Source organism: Pelodiscus sinensis, chromosome 2, assembly GCF_049634645.1.
Source record: "Pelodiscus sinensis isolate JC-2024 chromosome 2, ASM4963464v1, whole genome shotgun sequence".
NCBI lineage: Eukaryota > Metazoa > Chordata > Testudines > Trionychidae > Pelodiscus > Pelodiscus sinensis.
Window position 1 is genome coordinate 217,133,717 of NC_134712.1, and position 17,185 is coordinate 217,150,901.

The following is a 17,185-nucleotide window of genomic DNA, read 5'->3' on the forward strand; positions in this document are numbered from 1 at the left end:
GCAGCGCCCCAGCTGCTCTACCCCAAGGGTAGGCAAGAAAAGCCTGGTCTGCTGGGGGGGACACTAGCTGCACCCCCCCCAGCAGACCAGGGAGACGGGAGTGGCGGGACCGCCCAAGTCCTCCACGGCTTTGCTCCGTCTCCCTGGTCTGCTGACCTGGGAGACGCGGAGCAAAGCTGCAGAGCATGCGGGCAGCGGGACAGTCCAGGCGCGCTGCGGCTGTCCCACTGCTGGCATGCTCCGAAGCTTTGCTCCCCATCTCCCTGGTCTGCTGGTCAGACCAGAGAGATGGGGAGCAAAGCCTTGGAGCATGCCCGCAGCAGGAAAGCCCAGGCGCGCCATGGCTGTCCCACTGCGGGCGTGCTCCGAGGCTTTGCTCCCCATCTCCCTGGTCTGCTGGTCAGACCAGGGAGACGGGGAGCAAAGCCGGGGAGCACGCCCGCAGGGGGACCGCTCAAGCGCCCCCGGGCTGTCCCGCTGCGGGCATGCTCCAAGGCTTTGCTCCCTGTCTCCCTGCAGACCAGGGAGATGGGGAGCAGTTTTTCTCGCCCCGGAGGACGGGGGCGGCGCATCTGGGCGTCCCGCCGCTCCCATCCTCCAGGGCGAGAAAAGCCCCGTTCGTAACTGCCTGTATTTGGCAAATTTTACCCATTCTACAGAACTATGCATATTCATTGCAGTATATAAATAATAATATTAGCAATAACTAAGACTTGCAATTTATTTCCAGAACTATTTTTGACTCCTAATAGTATTATCATTTGTGGTGAGGTAGTGCTTAGGGGCCTCATTCAAAGTTTGGGTCTTTATTGTGCCAGGCTCTCCACACATGCAATAACAAATGGTCCTTCTCCAAAGAGGTTACAGTCTTAATATATTACAGCCGTAGTCTGTGGCCAGACAAGAAGTTAGGGGAGGAGAGATGGAAACCGTGATATCTACGTAGCTTTTTAAAAGATATGCTTTAATTAGACTCAAGGCAGAAATTCTGTGGCCTATGTGTATCGGGAGTAATGGGAAGCAGATAGCCATAATGCTCCCTTATGGTCTTAGAATCTGAGTCCTCTTCATCCCCGTCCTTTAAATATCATAGGAAGAACAGGTTTGCCTGCTTTGTCCTCAACATGCTCATAACACTTGCAACTCTGCATTAAGATAATGACTATAAACAATTCTTATCTTTCAGGTCTTCTGTTAGTTACTTCTAGCAATCAGGAAGGATTTTTTTCCCCCTTCACACACCACTGGTTTGAAGTACAGCCCTTGCTCTGGTTATCCCGTCCTCTGAAGCAGCAGAGACTGGCTAGTGCTTTGATCAGGACATGGATTTGGATGGACCAATGCTCTTTTTAGATACTTTGGTAGTATGTTTCTCTCCCACATACAAGGTCATATTGCTTGCCATATTTGGGGTTGAGAAAGGAGGGGTTCACCTTCTTCTGTAGCATAGAGTGTGTTTGGCTTGCTAGGATCACTTGAGTATTTCTCATCTTTTTCTCTATTGCGGTGTTTCTCAAAGTGGTCCATGGAGCCATTCTGGGAAAGCTACTACTGGGCCGCTTTGGTTTGTTTACTTACTACCACAGAACCTCATGGCTCCCACTGGGTGCGGTTCACACTTCCCACAGCTACTCTTGGCTGCAAATTAACAGCCCATGCTTCTTCCCGCGGCTCCACTTTGATAAAATGTCAAACTGCAGCTAAGGGGAGCCACGAGGCTCTGTGGCTGTGGAACTGGTAAGTAAACAAACCAGAGCGGCCCGGTAGCAGCTTTCTCAGAATGGGTCCACAGACCACTTTGAGAAACACTGCTCTGTTCATGGATAGTACCTTAGTATCTCATTTTCTCTGCCGATGGCACAGTTTTAGTAGTTGGGTTTACTGTAGGAGTAAATGATTGATGTGTAATGCCCTGTTTTATACAGGAGGCCAGATTAGGGGTTCTAATAGTACTTTCTGGCCCTAAACTCTGTGAAACTATGGAAGGGAAACAATCATGTCTAGTACAATAAAAAGGAGACAGAACACACCATCTATTCTTTATCAAATAATTTGTAATCACCATGACACAGGTGAGATCCAAGAAAGATGTCATAGACATTTATGAATTTTTAAGAGGGCGCTTCCCCCTGCATCAGGAGCAGCATAGCAGAAAGTACAAAAGATCTTGAGAGAAAATTGGCCTAGCAACTGATAAAGGCAATTCCTTCCCCTTCTGGTATAGAGAGTCCACATGGGGAGGGGAAGGAGGAGGAAGGATATGCTTTACTAGGGACTGTAGGCCCTGGGAACCCTGCCCAGGCTGCAACCCCTGTTACTATGAAGAAAATATTGAGGCAAATTGTCACTCATACCTGAGGATATTTATGGAAACATATTTCCCTGAATCTATGTATCTGTTGTCCAGATCTTGTGAGATTTGCTGGTGCCAATCAGAAGCAGTGTTAGAGGAGTCTTAAGCAACCTTCCGAACAGTGAGTTGTTGTTGGGCCTGGTGAATTGGTGCTGCAGTGAACTGGAGCAATCTGACTGGGACATGGATCATACAAAAAGCTCAGATTCTTGGGAGAGGAGGCTGTGGGTGTTTGTGTGTGACTCTGAAGTCTGAGCTTCAGATAGTCAAACAAAACTTATAGTGAGGCTCCTCCCCAGTGACTGTAAGGAGCAGGAGGGATGCAGTCCTTCCCAACCTGTGTGTGGAAATCCACCAAGCTCCTTGAAGGAGGGGGAAGGAGCTAGATGCTGCAAGTGCAAGTCCCACAGTCCTATCCCAAGCTCCTTTCAGGATGGGTGGAGGAAGGCTGGATGCTGCATTGCAAGTCTCACTCCCCTCTCCTGAGCTCCTTCAGATTTCTTTTTAATGCTCATATCCATACATAATGCACATTAATTTTAGGAAATCTCAAAGTAAATACTTCCCTCTGGAAAAGTCATTTCATAGTTGGAGACCAGAGAGCCACATATCTCCTAAGGAGTTTTAGAGCTGTTGAAGTAACAAGTCAAACCCTGAAATGAAAGCAGATAGGGTGCTATGATTATCTAGAATATTCATACTAGTTTTTGAGATGAGAAAATTGGAGACAAAATACATTATGAATTAAACTAAATTAGGTGATTTAGCTGTGTGATCCAGTGTCTCACAAAATATATCTACTAGTCTTCCGCATTTGGACCAGTCTGTGCTTGCTGTTGTGTGAATACTGTAGGCAGGGGAGTATATCGCTCCTTAATGCAAAAAAACTGTGCTTTCTGGCAAAAAACACTCTAATGGAGGGAGAAAGGACACTAAACCTGTCTCTCCTCCCTACCATGGTTCAGGCTGTTATAGTGGGTTCACTCCCATTAGGAGGATTTTCTTCTGGAGTGTCTTTTGGAGCATTACATATTCTGGACTATTCCCAACACAATGGCTGTGTCTAGACTGGCCAGTTTTTCTGGAAAATCAGCCGCTTTTCTGGAAAAACTTGCCAGTTGTCTATACTGGCTGCTTGAATTTCTGCAAAAGCACTGACTTCTTACTGTAAGAAATCAGTGCTTCTTGCGGAAATACTATGCTGCTCCCATTTGGACAAAAGTCCTTTTGCACAAAACTTTTGCGCAAAAGGGCCAGTGTAGACAGCTGAGATTTGTTTTGGGCAAAAAAGCCCCGATCGTGAAAATGGCGATCAGGGTTTTTTTGCGGAAAAGAGTGTCTAGATTGGCACGGACGCTTTTCCGCAAAAAGTGCTTTTGCGGAAAAGCGTCCGTGCCAATCTAGACGCTCTTTTCCGAAAATGCTTTTAACGGAAAAGTTTTCCGTTAAAAGCATTTCCGGAAAATCATGCCAGTCTAGACGTAGCCAATGAGGACAGCACTTCTTAGAATTAACAAGTTAGAAAGTCCTCAATAAATAGCAGGGCTTAGAGTGAGATACTAGGGGATTTTTCAGACTGTTTACATGAGAGACAGTAATCCAATAGTTTATTCAAGACTCTGTTAAACATTCTCCTTTGAGTGGGTGGGGTTATAAACATACAAATTAATCTGCTGGGGATAGGCAAGGTCCAAAGGGAGCGGTAAAAGCTTGCAAACATCAGCTATTGAAAGATTTTTCATCATTACAGCTTAATGGAGGATGAGTAAAGTGAAGTCCATCGCATGTCCTTAACCACAGTGGACCCGTCAATTATTTTATAGCCTTCCAGAAAGAGAAACGGGAAATTAAGAACAATTTTCATGGTAAGTCAGTACATTTATTTTTACTAGCAGATGTATCTGGCATTGCTTGAGTCCTTAACTGTAGTGTGTGTGTGTGTGTGTGTGTGTGTGTGTGTGTGTGTGTTACTTAAAGAGAAAATGTATATGCTTTATTTAAAGGTAGGGCTCGAGCACAGGGTGAGTGGTGTGGAGCTCAGGGCGGAGGGCTGGGAAGAGCTTTCCGGGGGCCACTTGTGGTGGCTCTCCCTGGATGACGGCTCATCCTGGGGGCCTGGTTTCCCTGGCCTGCAGCTGGCCTGGGGTGGAGGGTTGGGTTCCAGGGGCCAGCTCTGGTCCAGGCATTTTCCCCTCCCCCGCAGCTGGTCAGGAGGATGGGGCCCCAGGGGCCAGTCCCAGCCTCCAGCTGTACTCCCCTCCACCAGCTTGCAACTGGTTCAGAGCCCGGCCACAGCCAGGCTACAATTTCCAGCCGTGGCATCTCCTTGGGATGGAGGGCTCTTTTTGGGAGCCCCCATGTGCCAGCATTGCCCCACTGGGCTCCACTCTCACCTCCCATGGGTCAGGTCCAGGGCTCCTCTGCATGCACTGGAACTGAGGCAGCTCCCCTCGCACACACAGCCCTCCTCCCCGGGCCTGTCACTGCTCTGCTTGCTGTGGCCAGAGTAAGTGGCTCCACGACTCTAGAGCCAGTTGCTCACCCCTGCTGGCTCTAGCCCTAGGAAAGCTGGTAACCCAGCTTCCTACCCTCAGCTGGTGCCAGCTGTAGACCTGGGGAAGCTGCCCGGCTGGTCCTGGGATGGTACTCAAACCCTTCTTCTTCTCAAGTTTTCCAGTGTATTCTCAAATGTTCTCTGTGACAGATGGCATGAGGAACACCTCTCCTTTTATAATAGTATAGATTGCAGACATATTTCACAAAAATCAATGATACGTAAAAAGAGAAAATCCAAAGTAACTGCAGGATCCTTTAAATAAACATGTTGTATAGTTGTTGTTTTGTAACTATGATAAATTACAGAAAAACAAATGTTTGGATCATGCAGATACAAATGCATGTGTGTGTATAATTTTCATAGAGTTCTGCTGAACAACTGAAGGTAGAATATGATCCTGGTCTCTAACAAAATGTCATCTAGATATTTATCCTCAGCTTAATAGCTGTAGGTTTTCTCAGTTAAATGCCAGCTTATAATTACATTTTCTGGGATGCTTCATTTCCTAACTAGATGAATATTGGTTCTGAAGTTAAAAGAAGCTTAAAAACTGAAGGCAGAATATGACGTTGGCTTCGAATAAAATGTCATCAACATATTCGTCCTCAGCTTAATAACTGTATGTTTGTTCGATGAAGTGCTGATTTATAACTACACTTTTCTGAGTTGCTTCATTTCCTAACTAGATTAAAATGGGGTCTAAAAATGAAAGAACATCTGATGCAAATGGAAGAGCTGGTGATACCGCTATAGCAGGCCAGGACTGTGAATCAGAAGGCAAATGGTAAATATTTTAATCTATTTTAAACTATTTTAGCATGTTAGCTTGGGCCAGCCGCACTGACTGTGCAGACAGACAGACAGAAAATTCAGTCATTGTGCTCCTTATTCTTTCTCACAGGAAGGGGAGTGGCAGTTGTATGTACTATACTTTATTAAAAGGCATAACTAAGTGCTGAATTGAAGCTGGAATAGGTAAAAGCTAAAGTGTATATGCCCAAAAGTTAATTAGGAGGTAGGGCTTTTAGGGCTGATTAAGGGGTGACCAAGGCCTGGTCTATTCTTAAAACTTAGGTTGACCTAGCTATGTTGCTAAAAGGGGTGACAAATTAATTCCCGTGAGAGACATAATTAAAAGTCTGAAGCCCCAGAGTAGACACTGCTAGATCATCAGAAGAATTCTTGTCAAATTAGCATCTGCTTTTTGAGGGCATGGATTTACTATAATAATGGATAAACCGACGTTTGTAATGTAAGTGTACCCAAGGGTCAAGGAAAGTTTTATACCCTGAATACCATTCCTGCTACCTCATCCATCTCTCTGATAGCAGTGAGCTGTGTCAGGAATGGATTGTATGAGTTCTCTTCCCTTCCCTATTTAGAATATTGCATAGTGCCTCAACTCGTGGCTTCTCGTGCCATATAACAGTCAGCAGAAGACATGAATCATCATAAATATGTTAGAGGTGAGGGATTGTGTACAGCCTGAATGCAGATTCTAAGAATCAGGAGGTTTCATGGCACAAGCTGGAGGGAAGTGCTTTGACAGAGGTGGGTCTGATACAGATGTGTGCAACTAATACTGTGCAAAATGCCACATAAAACCTACAGTCACCACTGCCAGTGTTAGAGAGATAAATCAGCAATATTTAATTTTTCATATGTATCTCCTTGGGCTTCCCTGAGCCTATAGCTCTCCTGCAAAATCCATGAAGCAGTTTGACTTTCTGTTTTTGCTGTTGTAACATCTAAATGATTTTAACGGGCTTTGCTTGTAAAGTGAGTTTTTTTTTCAGCAACATTTCTAGAGAGCTATGGGCCTTTTCTTGGCTTCTTTTGTGGAAGATTCCAGAATGGATCATTGACCATACAAGGAAAAAGAATCATATTACTGGAGTTCATCTTCCTATTATTTCACACTAAGGGCACATCTACACTACACAGAAGATTGATGCTGCCATGGTTGACTTTTTTTTTTTGGGGGGGGGGGGGGGGGAGGGTTGATTTAGCAGGTATAGTATAGACCAGCTAGATCAAAATTAAAGGGTGCCCTCATCAGCACCAGTACTCCTCACAAGAAGTAAGGAAAGCCAATGGGTCAGCCTCCCACTGTGTGAACAGCACAGAAATATATGCATACACCATCTTATAGAACTGGAAGGGGCCTTGAGAGGTCATCAAGTCCAGTCCCCTGCCCTCACAGCAGGGCTAGGTACCATCCCTGACAGGTTTGCCCCACATCCCTAAATGCCCCCCAAGGATTGAACTCATAACCCTGGGTTGAGCAGGCCAATGCTCAAACCACTGAGCTATCTCTCCCCACAGTGTGATGTGAGATGCACTCCAGCTATGTAATGTATGTAACTGGAGTTACATATCTTTCTTTGGCCTTCCCACAAAGTGTAGACCAGACTTAAGGGAGCATGTTTGGACTATATTGGATGAAGACAGCTCCTAAAACTTTCCAGTACTTTCCAGTACTTTCCAGTGCTCTCTCTTGAGTTCTGAAAAGAGAGATCTGGTTATGTATCACTTACTGAGTGATACATTTTAAAAAGTCAGTAACACAAAGAGAAAAACATTTCTAACTATATGGTACCCAGAAGATATGATGATACTAGTTTATTGTGAAAACATTGTTAGCTGAAATTTACTCCCCCTAGCCTTGCTCTTGATCTGTAAGTGTCTAGAGACTTAGGTCAGCTTAATTATATCATAAGAACATAAGAATGGCCGAACTGGATCAGACCAAAGGTCCATCTAGCCCAGTATCCTGTCTACTGACAGTGGCCAGCACCAGGTGCCCCAGAGAGGGTGGACCGAAGACAATGATCAAGCGATTTGTCTCTTGCCATCCCTCTCCAGCCTCTGACAAACAGAGGCCAAGGACACCATTTTATCCCCTGGCTAATAGCCTTTTATGGACCTAACCTCCATGAAATTATCTAGCTTCTCTTTAAACTCTATTATAGTCCTAGCCTTCACAGCCTCCTCTGGCAAGGAGTTCCACAGGTTGACTACGCACTGTGTGAAGAAGAACTTTCTTTTATTAGTTTTAAACCTGCTACCCATTAATTTCATTTGGTGTCCTCTAGTTCTTCTATTTAGGGAACTAATAAATAACTTTCCTTTATCGGCCCTCTCCACACCACTCATGATTTTATAGACCTCTGTCATATCGCCCCTCAGTCTCCTCTTTTCTAAACTGAAAAGTCCCAGCCGCTTTAACCTCTCCTCATATGGGACCCGTTCCAAACCCCTAATCATTTTAGTTGCCCTTTTCTGAACCCTTTCCAAGGCCAAAATATCTTTTTTGAGGTGAGGAGACCACATCTGTACACAGTATTCAAGATGTGGGCGTACCATAGTTTTATACAGGGGCAGTAAGATATTCTGGGTCTTATTTTCTATCCCTTTCTTAATAATTCCTAGCATCCTATTTGCCTTTTTGACCGCCGCTGCACACTGTGTGGAAGTTTTCAGAGAACTGTCCACGATAACTCCAAGATCTCTTTCCTGATTTGTCATAGCCAAATTAGCCCCCATCATACTGTACGTATAGTTGGGGTTATTTTTCCCGATTTGCATTACCTTACACTTATCCACATTAAATTTCATTTGCCATTTTGTTGCCCAATCACTCAGTTTGGTGAGATCTTCTTGGAGTCCCTCACAGTCTGCTTCTGTCTTGACTATTCTAAACAGTTTTATATCAGATAGGATGTGACACTTTTCAGAGCCCTGCGTGGTGGTGTTAAGCCAACAACTTTCTAGTGTAGACCAGCCATCAGGAAAAGACAAACTAATACAAAGCAGTATAATGTTGGTACTATTTGTCATATTTTTAACTGGATATTAATTAGGTCTCAGCGCTCAATGACTAGACACATTTTTCTAATTTTAGATGTAATGGGATGATACCACTTGTTGCTAGAGTTCATGAACTGTGGAGTACTGCTTTACCTGCAACTGCTGATGATCAGCAGCTTTGTTTTATTTCATCTAACTGATTGGCCAGAAAGCTGCAACTATTTATTTTGTATGTGAACCTTGCTATATTCATGACAGCATTGCGTCATTATAATAGTACTATAGTACTGTCATAAAGCCTTATCTACACAAAGGAATTATAGAAAAAAAATCCTACTGATGCTACCATTGGTTCAGCTGAGTGATCTGTTTGCGTGATTGAGACTAAGTTTGGCTTTGTCACTTTGTTGCATGATATAACTCCAGCTGGTGTTTTTTGCAGTGAATCATCAGTGTAATGCTTCATGGACACCAGATTGTGTTGTAATAATGCTAAAAGTGAAATAACTCCAGATAAACCATAGAAGTCTAGGACTGAAAGAGCCTAGGAAAGGGGAACTTCCCAGCAAATTGTATTTTTTTTCCTGTTGTACTATATATGTGACCATTACAACTGGTTACACTTTGCCCTTCCCATTTGTATTTTCCTCGTATAGTTGTCTCCTTTCCTTGGTAACAGATTCTACTCAATACCTTGCTTTCTTGGAAACTAGATCTCAAATCCTGCAAGCTAATATATGCAGAAGGATTCTTACACTGACAGTCACACTGAAGTAAATGGGACTCCACATATGTACATAGATTCCTCTGTATGGATTGGAGCTTAAACCCTTTTTTGATCTCTGCAGTACTCTGACCCTTGGGCAGGGTAACCAGATGTCCCAATTTTATAGGAACAGCCCCAATATTTGGTGCTTTGTTTTATATTTACATCTATTACCCATTGGCCCCTGTCCTGATTTTTCACACTTGCTACCTGGTCATTCTACCTTTCAGTCAACTTGGAGATATTTGGAGATAATCTACACATTTGCCAAAAGTAGGGATTCAATTAAAAAATCAAGAAATGTAGACTAGCAAATATTTTTCAAAAGATTACAGGGAACTACTATTAGTGAATTCTGAATCACTTTTTGAGAAGTACCATGATGCTGATCATTAACATATTTAGAGGTTTTTTAAAACACTTTGCAGACAACATTTACAGAAGTATACTAAGAATGATCTACGAACCATGTTCATTTTATATTCTCTTGCCTTGTTTAATTTTGTTTAGATTTAACTGTATTATTACTTTAAAAGTTAGTTGCAGTTAAATATTTTTTCTTTTACAATTCATTGAAAAAAATCATTCATATTTAGCAATGAGGACAAGAAGAAGCCAAAGAAACCTAATACGGTCAGCCCATTAACAATGGTAAGATATATGCTATGTATATATTCAGGTTTAATAATATATTTAAAATAACGTTTTCTAATGTTTCAATTCTTACTAATAAGACTTGGTCTACATTTCTGGTATATCTGTGTGGAAACAGCTTATATCAGCCAAACAATGCTTTTGTCTGCATAGCTTATTCCACACACGGTTATCCCTCCTTCTCCTCCAAGTAAAGTATGCTGCACTGGTAAAAGTGACTTTCCTGGGTATCTCTGCTATTGTACCAGTATAACTACATCTCCCTAGGGGATTTTGCTGGCACAGCTTCCTTAGTCAGGGACCACACCTCTTCATATTCTGACCAGCATAACTATGCAGACAAAAGTTTGTAGTGTAGACCTGGCCTTAAAAGTTTTATCTGTTTTACTGTGTTGATTGGGGGGTATTATAATTTACCAACAAAATAGTATCAGTAAACAAACACTAGTGTAGATGCAATTACACTAGTAAAAAGGTGTTTTATATTAGTATAGCTTATTATGGTTTCTGAACTAGAATAAGATACACTGGTATAAGCATTTTAATACCAGTACATGTGTGTTCAAGGTGGCTAAATTGCACTAAGAGCTCAAGTACCTAGAAAGAATGTTTCTCTTTGATTGCAAAATAAGGGCCAAATTTTGACCTCAAGATCTTATTTCTGTCGATTTTAGTGGGATTTTAAGGGTAAAATTGTCTAACAAGAACCACACTATTCTAAATAGAAAATATTCTGTACAGTAGATACTACTTAATATTATTCAGCAGCACAAAATCCCTCTAAACATCTTGTTCATTTTAATTGGATTATGCACTAATATGATATCTGCATTAATATTAATGAAGCTCCAGCTTACCGTGGTGAAAGAACAATCGGTCTGTTTCTTTACTTTGCCACACCAGTTTTACACCATTACAATCCAGTGACACAAGTGCGTGTTAATGAAGTGGAGTGGTATGGAGAGCCAGACTTAGTACTCTTATTAAATGTAAGGTCTGACCCAAAATCAAGTGAAGTCAATGTGCTTTGGATAATGCCTATAATACATCAAGAAATACCTGTCTTACTTTTCTTATTGTCACATTGAAATTTGTATTGCAAGTATCTCATGAGGACATCACGTGGTCAAATGAGTAAGTTGTATGATGATCTCTACATGTTTTTGTACTACTTCCATTATGTTGGTTTAGGAACTAGTATAACTCTAGTGGTACAACCCTCTGGTATGGCCACAGTCATCCAGTATAAAAAGGGCCCTACCAAATTCACTGCCATAAAAAAATGCATCATAAACTATGAAATCTGGTCTCCTTCATGAAACTCAGGTCTTTTGTGTGTTTTGACCTTATACTATACAGATTTCATTAGGAAAATCAAAGTTTCTCAAATTGGGGATCCTCATCCAAAAGGGAGTTGTGGGGGCTCACAAGGTTACTCTACTTCAGACCTTACTTCTGTGCTGTCTTCAGAGCTAAGCAGCCGGAGAGCAGTCACTGTTGACTGGGCACTCAGCTCTCAAGCGAGTGTCCCACCAGCAGCAGTATACAAGCAAGGATGGAAATGGCATACCATGCCAGCCTTGCTTCTGTGCTGCTGTCTTCAGAGCTGGGCAGCTGGAAAGCAGTGACTGCTGATTAAGAGCCTAGCTCTGGAGGCAACAGTGGAGAAGTAAGGGTGCCAATGCCATGCCACACTATACAGACATCTAGACTGCTGCTGACAGAAGCTCTGCCTTCAGAACTGGGATCCCAGCCAATAGTCTCTGTTCTCCAGCCACCCAGCTCTGAAGGTAGCACTGCCACCAGCAGTAATGCAGAACTTGAGTAATAGCACCACATCTACCTTCCCTGTAATAACTTTGACCTCTCCCACAACTCCTTTTTGGTTCAGGATTCCTAGAATTCCAACAAGGTGAATTTTCAGATTTAAATAGCTGAAACCATGAGATTTATTATTTTTAAAATCCTATGACTGTGACCAAAATAGACTGTGAATTTGGTAAGGTCCTAAGTATAAAGGTCCTTATATCAGTGTGGCTTATTTCTATAAATTTAAATTATTTTTTTCAATGTACATTTTAATAGGGTAGAGTGGAATAATATAAAAACTGTACAAAAGCCTTAAGCTTTTCTGATTTTGTTATCTTTACTGCGTATCCCTTAAGTTGTGTTAGCCCCTTTTTAGTGCATGAAATTAGAGTAATTTTCAGCAATGACTCTTTTCACATGAAGGTGTTTCCATTTTCAGTTTCGGTACTCTGATTGGTTGGATAAATTACTAATGGTGCTAGGCAGTGCCATGGCAATCCTACATGGAGCAGCTCTCCCAATCGTCATGATAATCTTTGGTGATATGACAGATAGCTTTGTTACTTCAGGAACTTCTTTAGGTAAGACATCACCTCTTTTTTTAATTGGTGACATTAGAATACAGCTTGCATGGCAAGAACAATTTTTTTGCATTACAATAAAAACAGAATGGAATGGCATCTTAGCCTCTGGAGTCAGCTTGCTCCTACTGGATGAGCCAAATTACTCTGTGGTCCATTTATTACAGAGGAGATATGCCGGAGTTAATTTTATCCTGTTTCCATGCCATCCTAAAATATTTCTGCAGCGCTTGTACTTTCTTTGCAGTGTCATAGAAATTGGAATGTCCTGTGATGCTGGATGTGGAGTTAAGGGAAGAAGAAAGTGTAAAAATGTGAAATTGTGATACGAGGTATATGGAAAAGAGGCAAAATACATATATAATACCTCAAAAATAAGAGGCAATGTGAAAGTTACAATAATTACAGAGATATTAGTAAATAAATTATTAAATTATGTAGTTTAAAGCCAGAGCCAATAAGGCAAACAAGATAAGCATGATACTAATAATTATTTTTATTTATTAAATATACATATTTTAACATTAAAATATACATTTTAATGCAGTTATAGACAAACAGAAGGACAAAGTTCCTGCCCCAAAGACTTCAGTGTCAGGTTCAGTTCTCCAGACATGTACTCCTACCACCTTACTTTGAGGGACAAAAAAAATCTGATTCATTAATATCTTTGTTAGAACAGGAAGCCTTCTTGCTTTAATATCTGGGTCCCTGTCAGAACAAAATACATTGATTACACCTTCAGTGCATGTATATAACTTAAATATGAAGTGCTGAGACTGAAGTCCATTCATATGCACCCAATAAGAAAGGTTTTCAGGAAATAAAGGAAGAAGCTTCTCCTTTCCTATAATGTTTGTACCTTGCTTGAGAACAAGGTCACTGTCGGTAGACAGAATACTGGGCTGGATGGACCATTGGTCTGACCTAGTGTGGCCGTTATGTTCTTAACAAAAAAATGCGTTTTATAATGGCTTAAGGGAGAGAACTTCACGGTTGTTGGCTTTTTTTCAGCAATGTCATCTATGGCTGTGTCTAAACTACATCCCTTTTCTTGAAAAAGGGATGTAAATTAGACACTTCGAAATGGCAAATGAAGCCTGGATTTAAATTTTCCATGCTTCATTAGCATAATGGCGTCCGCAGTTTTTTCGAAATGGGGATTTTCGAAAGAAATGGCCGTTTAGACAGGGATTGATAGAAAATAAAACCCTTTTTTGAAAGATCCTGTACTCTTTGAAATTTAAATCCCGGGTTCATTTACAATTATGAAGTGTCTAATTTATATCCCTTTTTCAAGAAAAGGGATGTAGTTTAGACACAGCCTCTGTGTCATCTTGTTGCGTTAATCAGAGCCATGTAGAAGATTCAGCTAAAACGTGTATTCTCCCCCTGCTAGACCACATTAGCTCTTATCAATTTACTTTTAATACACTTTCTGGCTTTCTAGAAATCCCTTATTTCACATAGCCTTCAGTAAATGGTGGCTAGACTAATGACTTTACATGCACTTAGAATTTCCTAAATTTCTCTCAAGACTTACATTCTCTGGGAACCCTGGAAGCAGCTGCCGCACCGCACAGGGCTAGGGGCTGGAAGCAGAACCCTGTAAGTGGGCTGGGGGCAGCAGAACCAGGCAGATGGGCCAGAAGAGATCAGGTCTCCAGGTTCTCGCAGGCAGCTGCCAGAAGGGGAGCCCTGGGAGAGCCCGGATACCTGACCTTCCCTGGACCAGCAAATTTCCTTGTCGGGGACCACTCCGGTCCCAAGGGTGCTCGACAAGGGAGGTTCCACCTGTATTACACTTTTTCTTCTTGAGTACTTAGTGAATTTGTGTATTCATTGTTGATCATTTTCCAAAACATGCTCCTTTGCTTTCCTCACAAGCATCATCCCATATGCTCTATCTAGAATGAAAGGGAAAGATTTACATTTTTTGTGTAAGTGTCAAAGCTCCAATCATTATCTGTTTCCCAGTAATGCTTTCCACCATTTAAATAATTATTGTAGAAAACAAGTCTTGTAGCAGTCCTTTTTTATTTGGAATCTTATGCCATAAAACACACATGCATAATTCATGATGCTTAAGGTATAAACTGAACAATGTGAGTACAATGCTTATTTAATAATTATAGCAAGAAAAGGCTGCAATATCAATCATAATTGCAATAATAATATTTGCTTTTCATTGAACTATGTATCCAAGCATCTCAAAGTACAGTACTTTACAAATGTTAATTAATAAAAGTTTATCCAAAACTTTTATATGTAGGAGTAGGAGGTAATATATCCCCATATCGGAACTGGAGAAATTGAAGCAAAGTGATGTTAAGCTATGGTCACTAAGCAAGTCAGTGGTGAAGCCAAGAGAGTAGTTTAGATCACTTTCTTCTCACCAATATGCTTTAGCAACAGCAGTTTTCATATCCTCAATTAGCAATAATTAGTTTAATAACTCAGTTACCTAACATATCAGAGTACAAGTCTGCACTTTTGGCCTTTAAAACCTAATCGTGCAACTTTTTGTACACCCTCAACTCCCATTGAAGTCAATGGGAGCCTATGTTAGGTTGTGCTGCTTAGGATTTGCTCAATACCTTGAAATATTAGGACTTTATAAGAAAATTTATGAAACATGCTTTAATGTGTATATATTTAACAATTTCTTATGGGTTTTTTTAGTGAATATTTCTTCAGATCCTTTGATGAAACTTGAGGAACAAATGACCAGGTAATTAGGAATTGTTAATTATTTTCATGGTTGCCTTTCTTTTAGGCAGTGGTAGAGGTCTCTAGTTAGGATTACCACCCATTCCTTTTTTACCAGGACTGCCCTGTATTTAAGATGTCTTGCAGGCATCCCCATTTTTTTTAAAAAAGGGGGCAAAATGTCCCATATTTGCATGTCCGCTGCTGGCCCTTGAGTTCTCCAGTCAGCACAGCTGCCTATTTGTGACTGGCAGTAAAGCAGGCACCACCATGTGGTGTCTGGAGTCAGGCAGGGTGCAGAGGGAGAAACATAGAAAAAAAACCAGGTAGCAGTGTTTTCCCTCCATGTGTACCCTAAAGAAGGGGGGAAATCTTCCAGCCTTTCCAGAACATGGTGCTGAAGCCCTGACTGCTGGCACCACCCATCCCCCAGGGCTGAAACCCCTTTCTCTGGTACCCCCACCACTGGCTGCAGCCCCATTCCCACACAGCCGTTGCTGTGGGGCTGAAGCCCTTTTGCCACTGCAGGAATGAAGCCCCATTTTCTGTGTGGCTCCCACTTCGGGGCTCAGCCCCCCCTGTTCTATTCCCCCCCCCCCCACTGTGGGGCTGGAGTCGGATGGGCGAAGAGCTACCAGCACTTGGAGCTTTGCCCTGAGCACCAGTGGCCCCTCCCTGTTGCAAGACTGAAGCCCTGACTGCTGAAACTCCCCCGCCCCATACACACATTGGGCTAAAGCCCTGAGCACTGGCAGCACCCTCCCACCCCCTTTAGTGTCCTGTATTGGGCCTAGGGAAACACGGTCACCCTGTCTCTAGTAAAACCATTGTTTCCCTCAGGGCAATTTTATATTTAAACCTATGAAGTAGACAATTGGCTGGTGATTTAATGTCAGTCAAAGTGTTCTGTATCATTAGCGGGTTACACATATTTTCAAAAAAAAGTGTATCTCTCATAGAGCAGGAAAGTACCTTGAGAGGTCATCAAGTCCAGTCCCCTGCCCTCATGGCAGGACTAAGTACCATTCCTGACAGATTTGCCTCAGATCCCTAACTGTCCCCCCTCAAAGATTGAACTCCCAACACTGCATTTAGCAGGCCAGTGCTCAAACCACTGAGCTATCCCTCCCTCCACTCTGTTACTTGAGCTGGTTTAGTACACTGGGTTCCCCCAAAGCTTCTTGCATTCCTTCATTTCCGTTTTCCCACACACACACACGCCCTCTCGGCACCCTCTCATCCCCCTCTGCTTTGGGGGACATTCTACAAGTCCCACATACCCAGTATTGGGAGGATTAGCAGAACTAAAATGAGGAGCTATTATAAACTGGAATGTGTTACTGGTTGCCTTGCACTGGGTCATTAACTTAGCTGGTCTATAGATAATGATGGAGGTAGCTAAAATTGGTAGCTCTGCTGACTGAATACTAAGGGATCTCTGGTGTGTGGCTTCTGATCCTCCCCCGTTTCCACAATTTCTCCTTTCTGGGTTTGATCAGAGGCAATAGGATTCTGCCCATTGATGCCTAGAGCATCACATTCACAATCGATCGGATGCATCATTCAGAAGTTAATTGTTATATTCGAACATGCTAGCAGAGAAATGCTGTCTAACTGAATATAAGGTTTCACAAGCTCAGCGAATTAGACAGCAGATTTCAAGTCACTCTTCATCTTCTGTTGTTAAAAAAATAAAATAATGGCACATAAGATACCCTACTAACTAGCAGAAATAGTGGATTTTGACCTCCATGACAGCCCCTAGTTATGTCCATAATAAACCGACATGAAGTACTTTTCATTTTCTCAGACACATCTATCTGTAATAGACTCCTACATAAAGCTATTGATTTATTGCAGCAATGTAGCTTGTTGACTGTAGGCTGTTAGGGAGATAGATCAGAGGAGCAGCTAGAGAAAAATACTAGAGACAGTCAAACTTGGGG

The 17,185-nt window shown here is 42.2% G+C and overlaps 1 protein-coding gene across 2 annotated transcripts in view; it reads left to right on the forward strand.

Annotated features, from left to right (window-relative positions):
• Positions 1–1,208: 1,208 nt before the first annotated feature.
• ABCB1 (ATP binding cassette subfamily B member 1) overlaps positions 1,209–17,185 on the forward strand; it is a 73,358-nt gene continuing 57,381 nt past the window's right edge. The window contains exons 1-7 of one of the 2 annotated variants that reach the window (XM_075922433.1): positions 1,209–1,361; positions 2,408–2,474; positions 4,104–4,218; positions 5,597–5,694; positions 10,083–10,137; positions 12,389–12,530; positions 15,213–15,261. In XM_075922433.1, coding sequence (XP_075778548.1) covers positions 4,216–4,218; positions 5,597–5,694; positions 10,083–10,137; positions 12,389–12,530; positions 15,213–15,261 — 347 coding nt within the window. In that variant the 5' untranslated portion in view covers positions 1,209–1,361; positions 2,408–2,474; positions 4,104–4,215. Of the gene's footprint in view, positions 1,362–2,407; positions 2,475–4,103; positions 4,219–5,596; positions 5,695–10,082; positions 10,138–12,388; positions 12,531–15,212; positions 15,262–17,185 lie in introns of those variants that run through there. The other variant, XM_075922434.1, reaches the window with a different exon arrangement.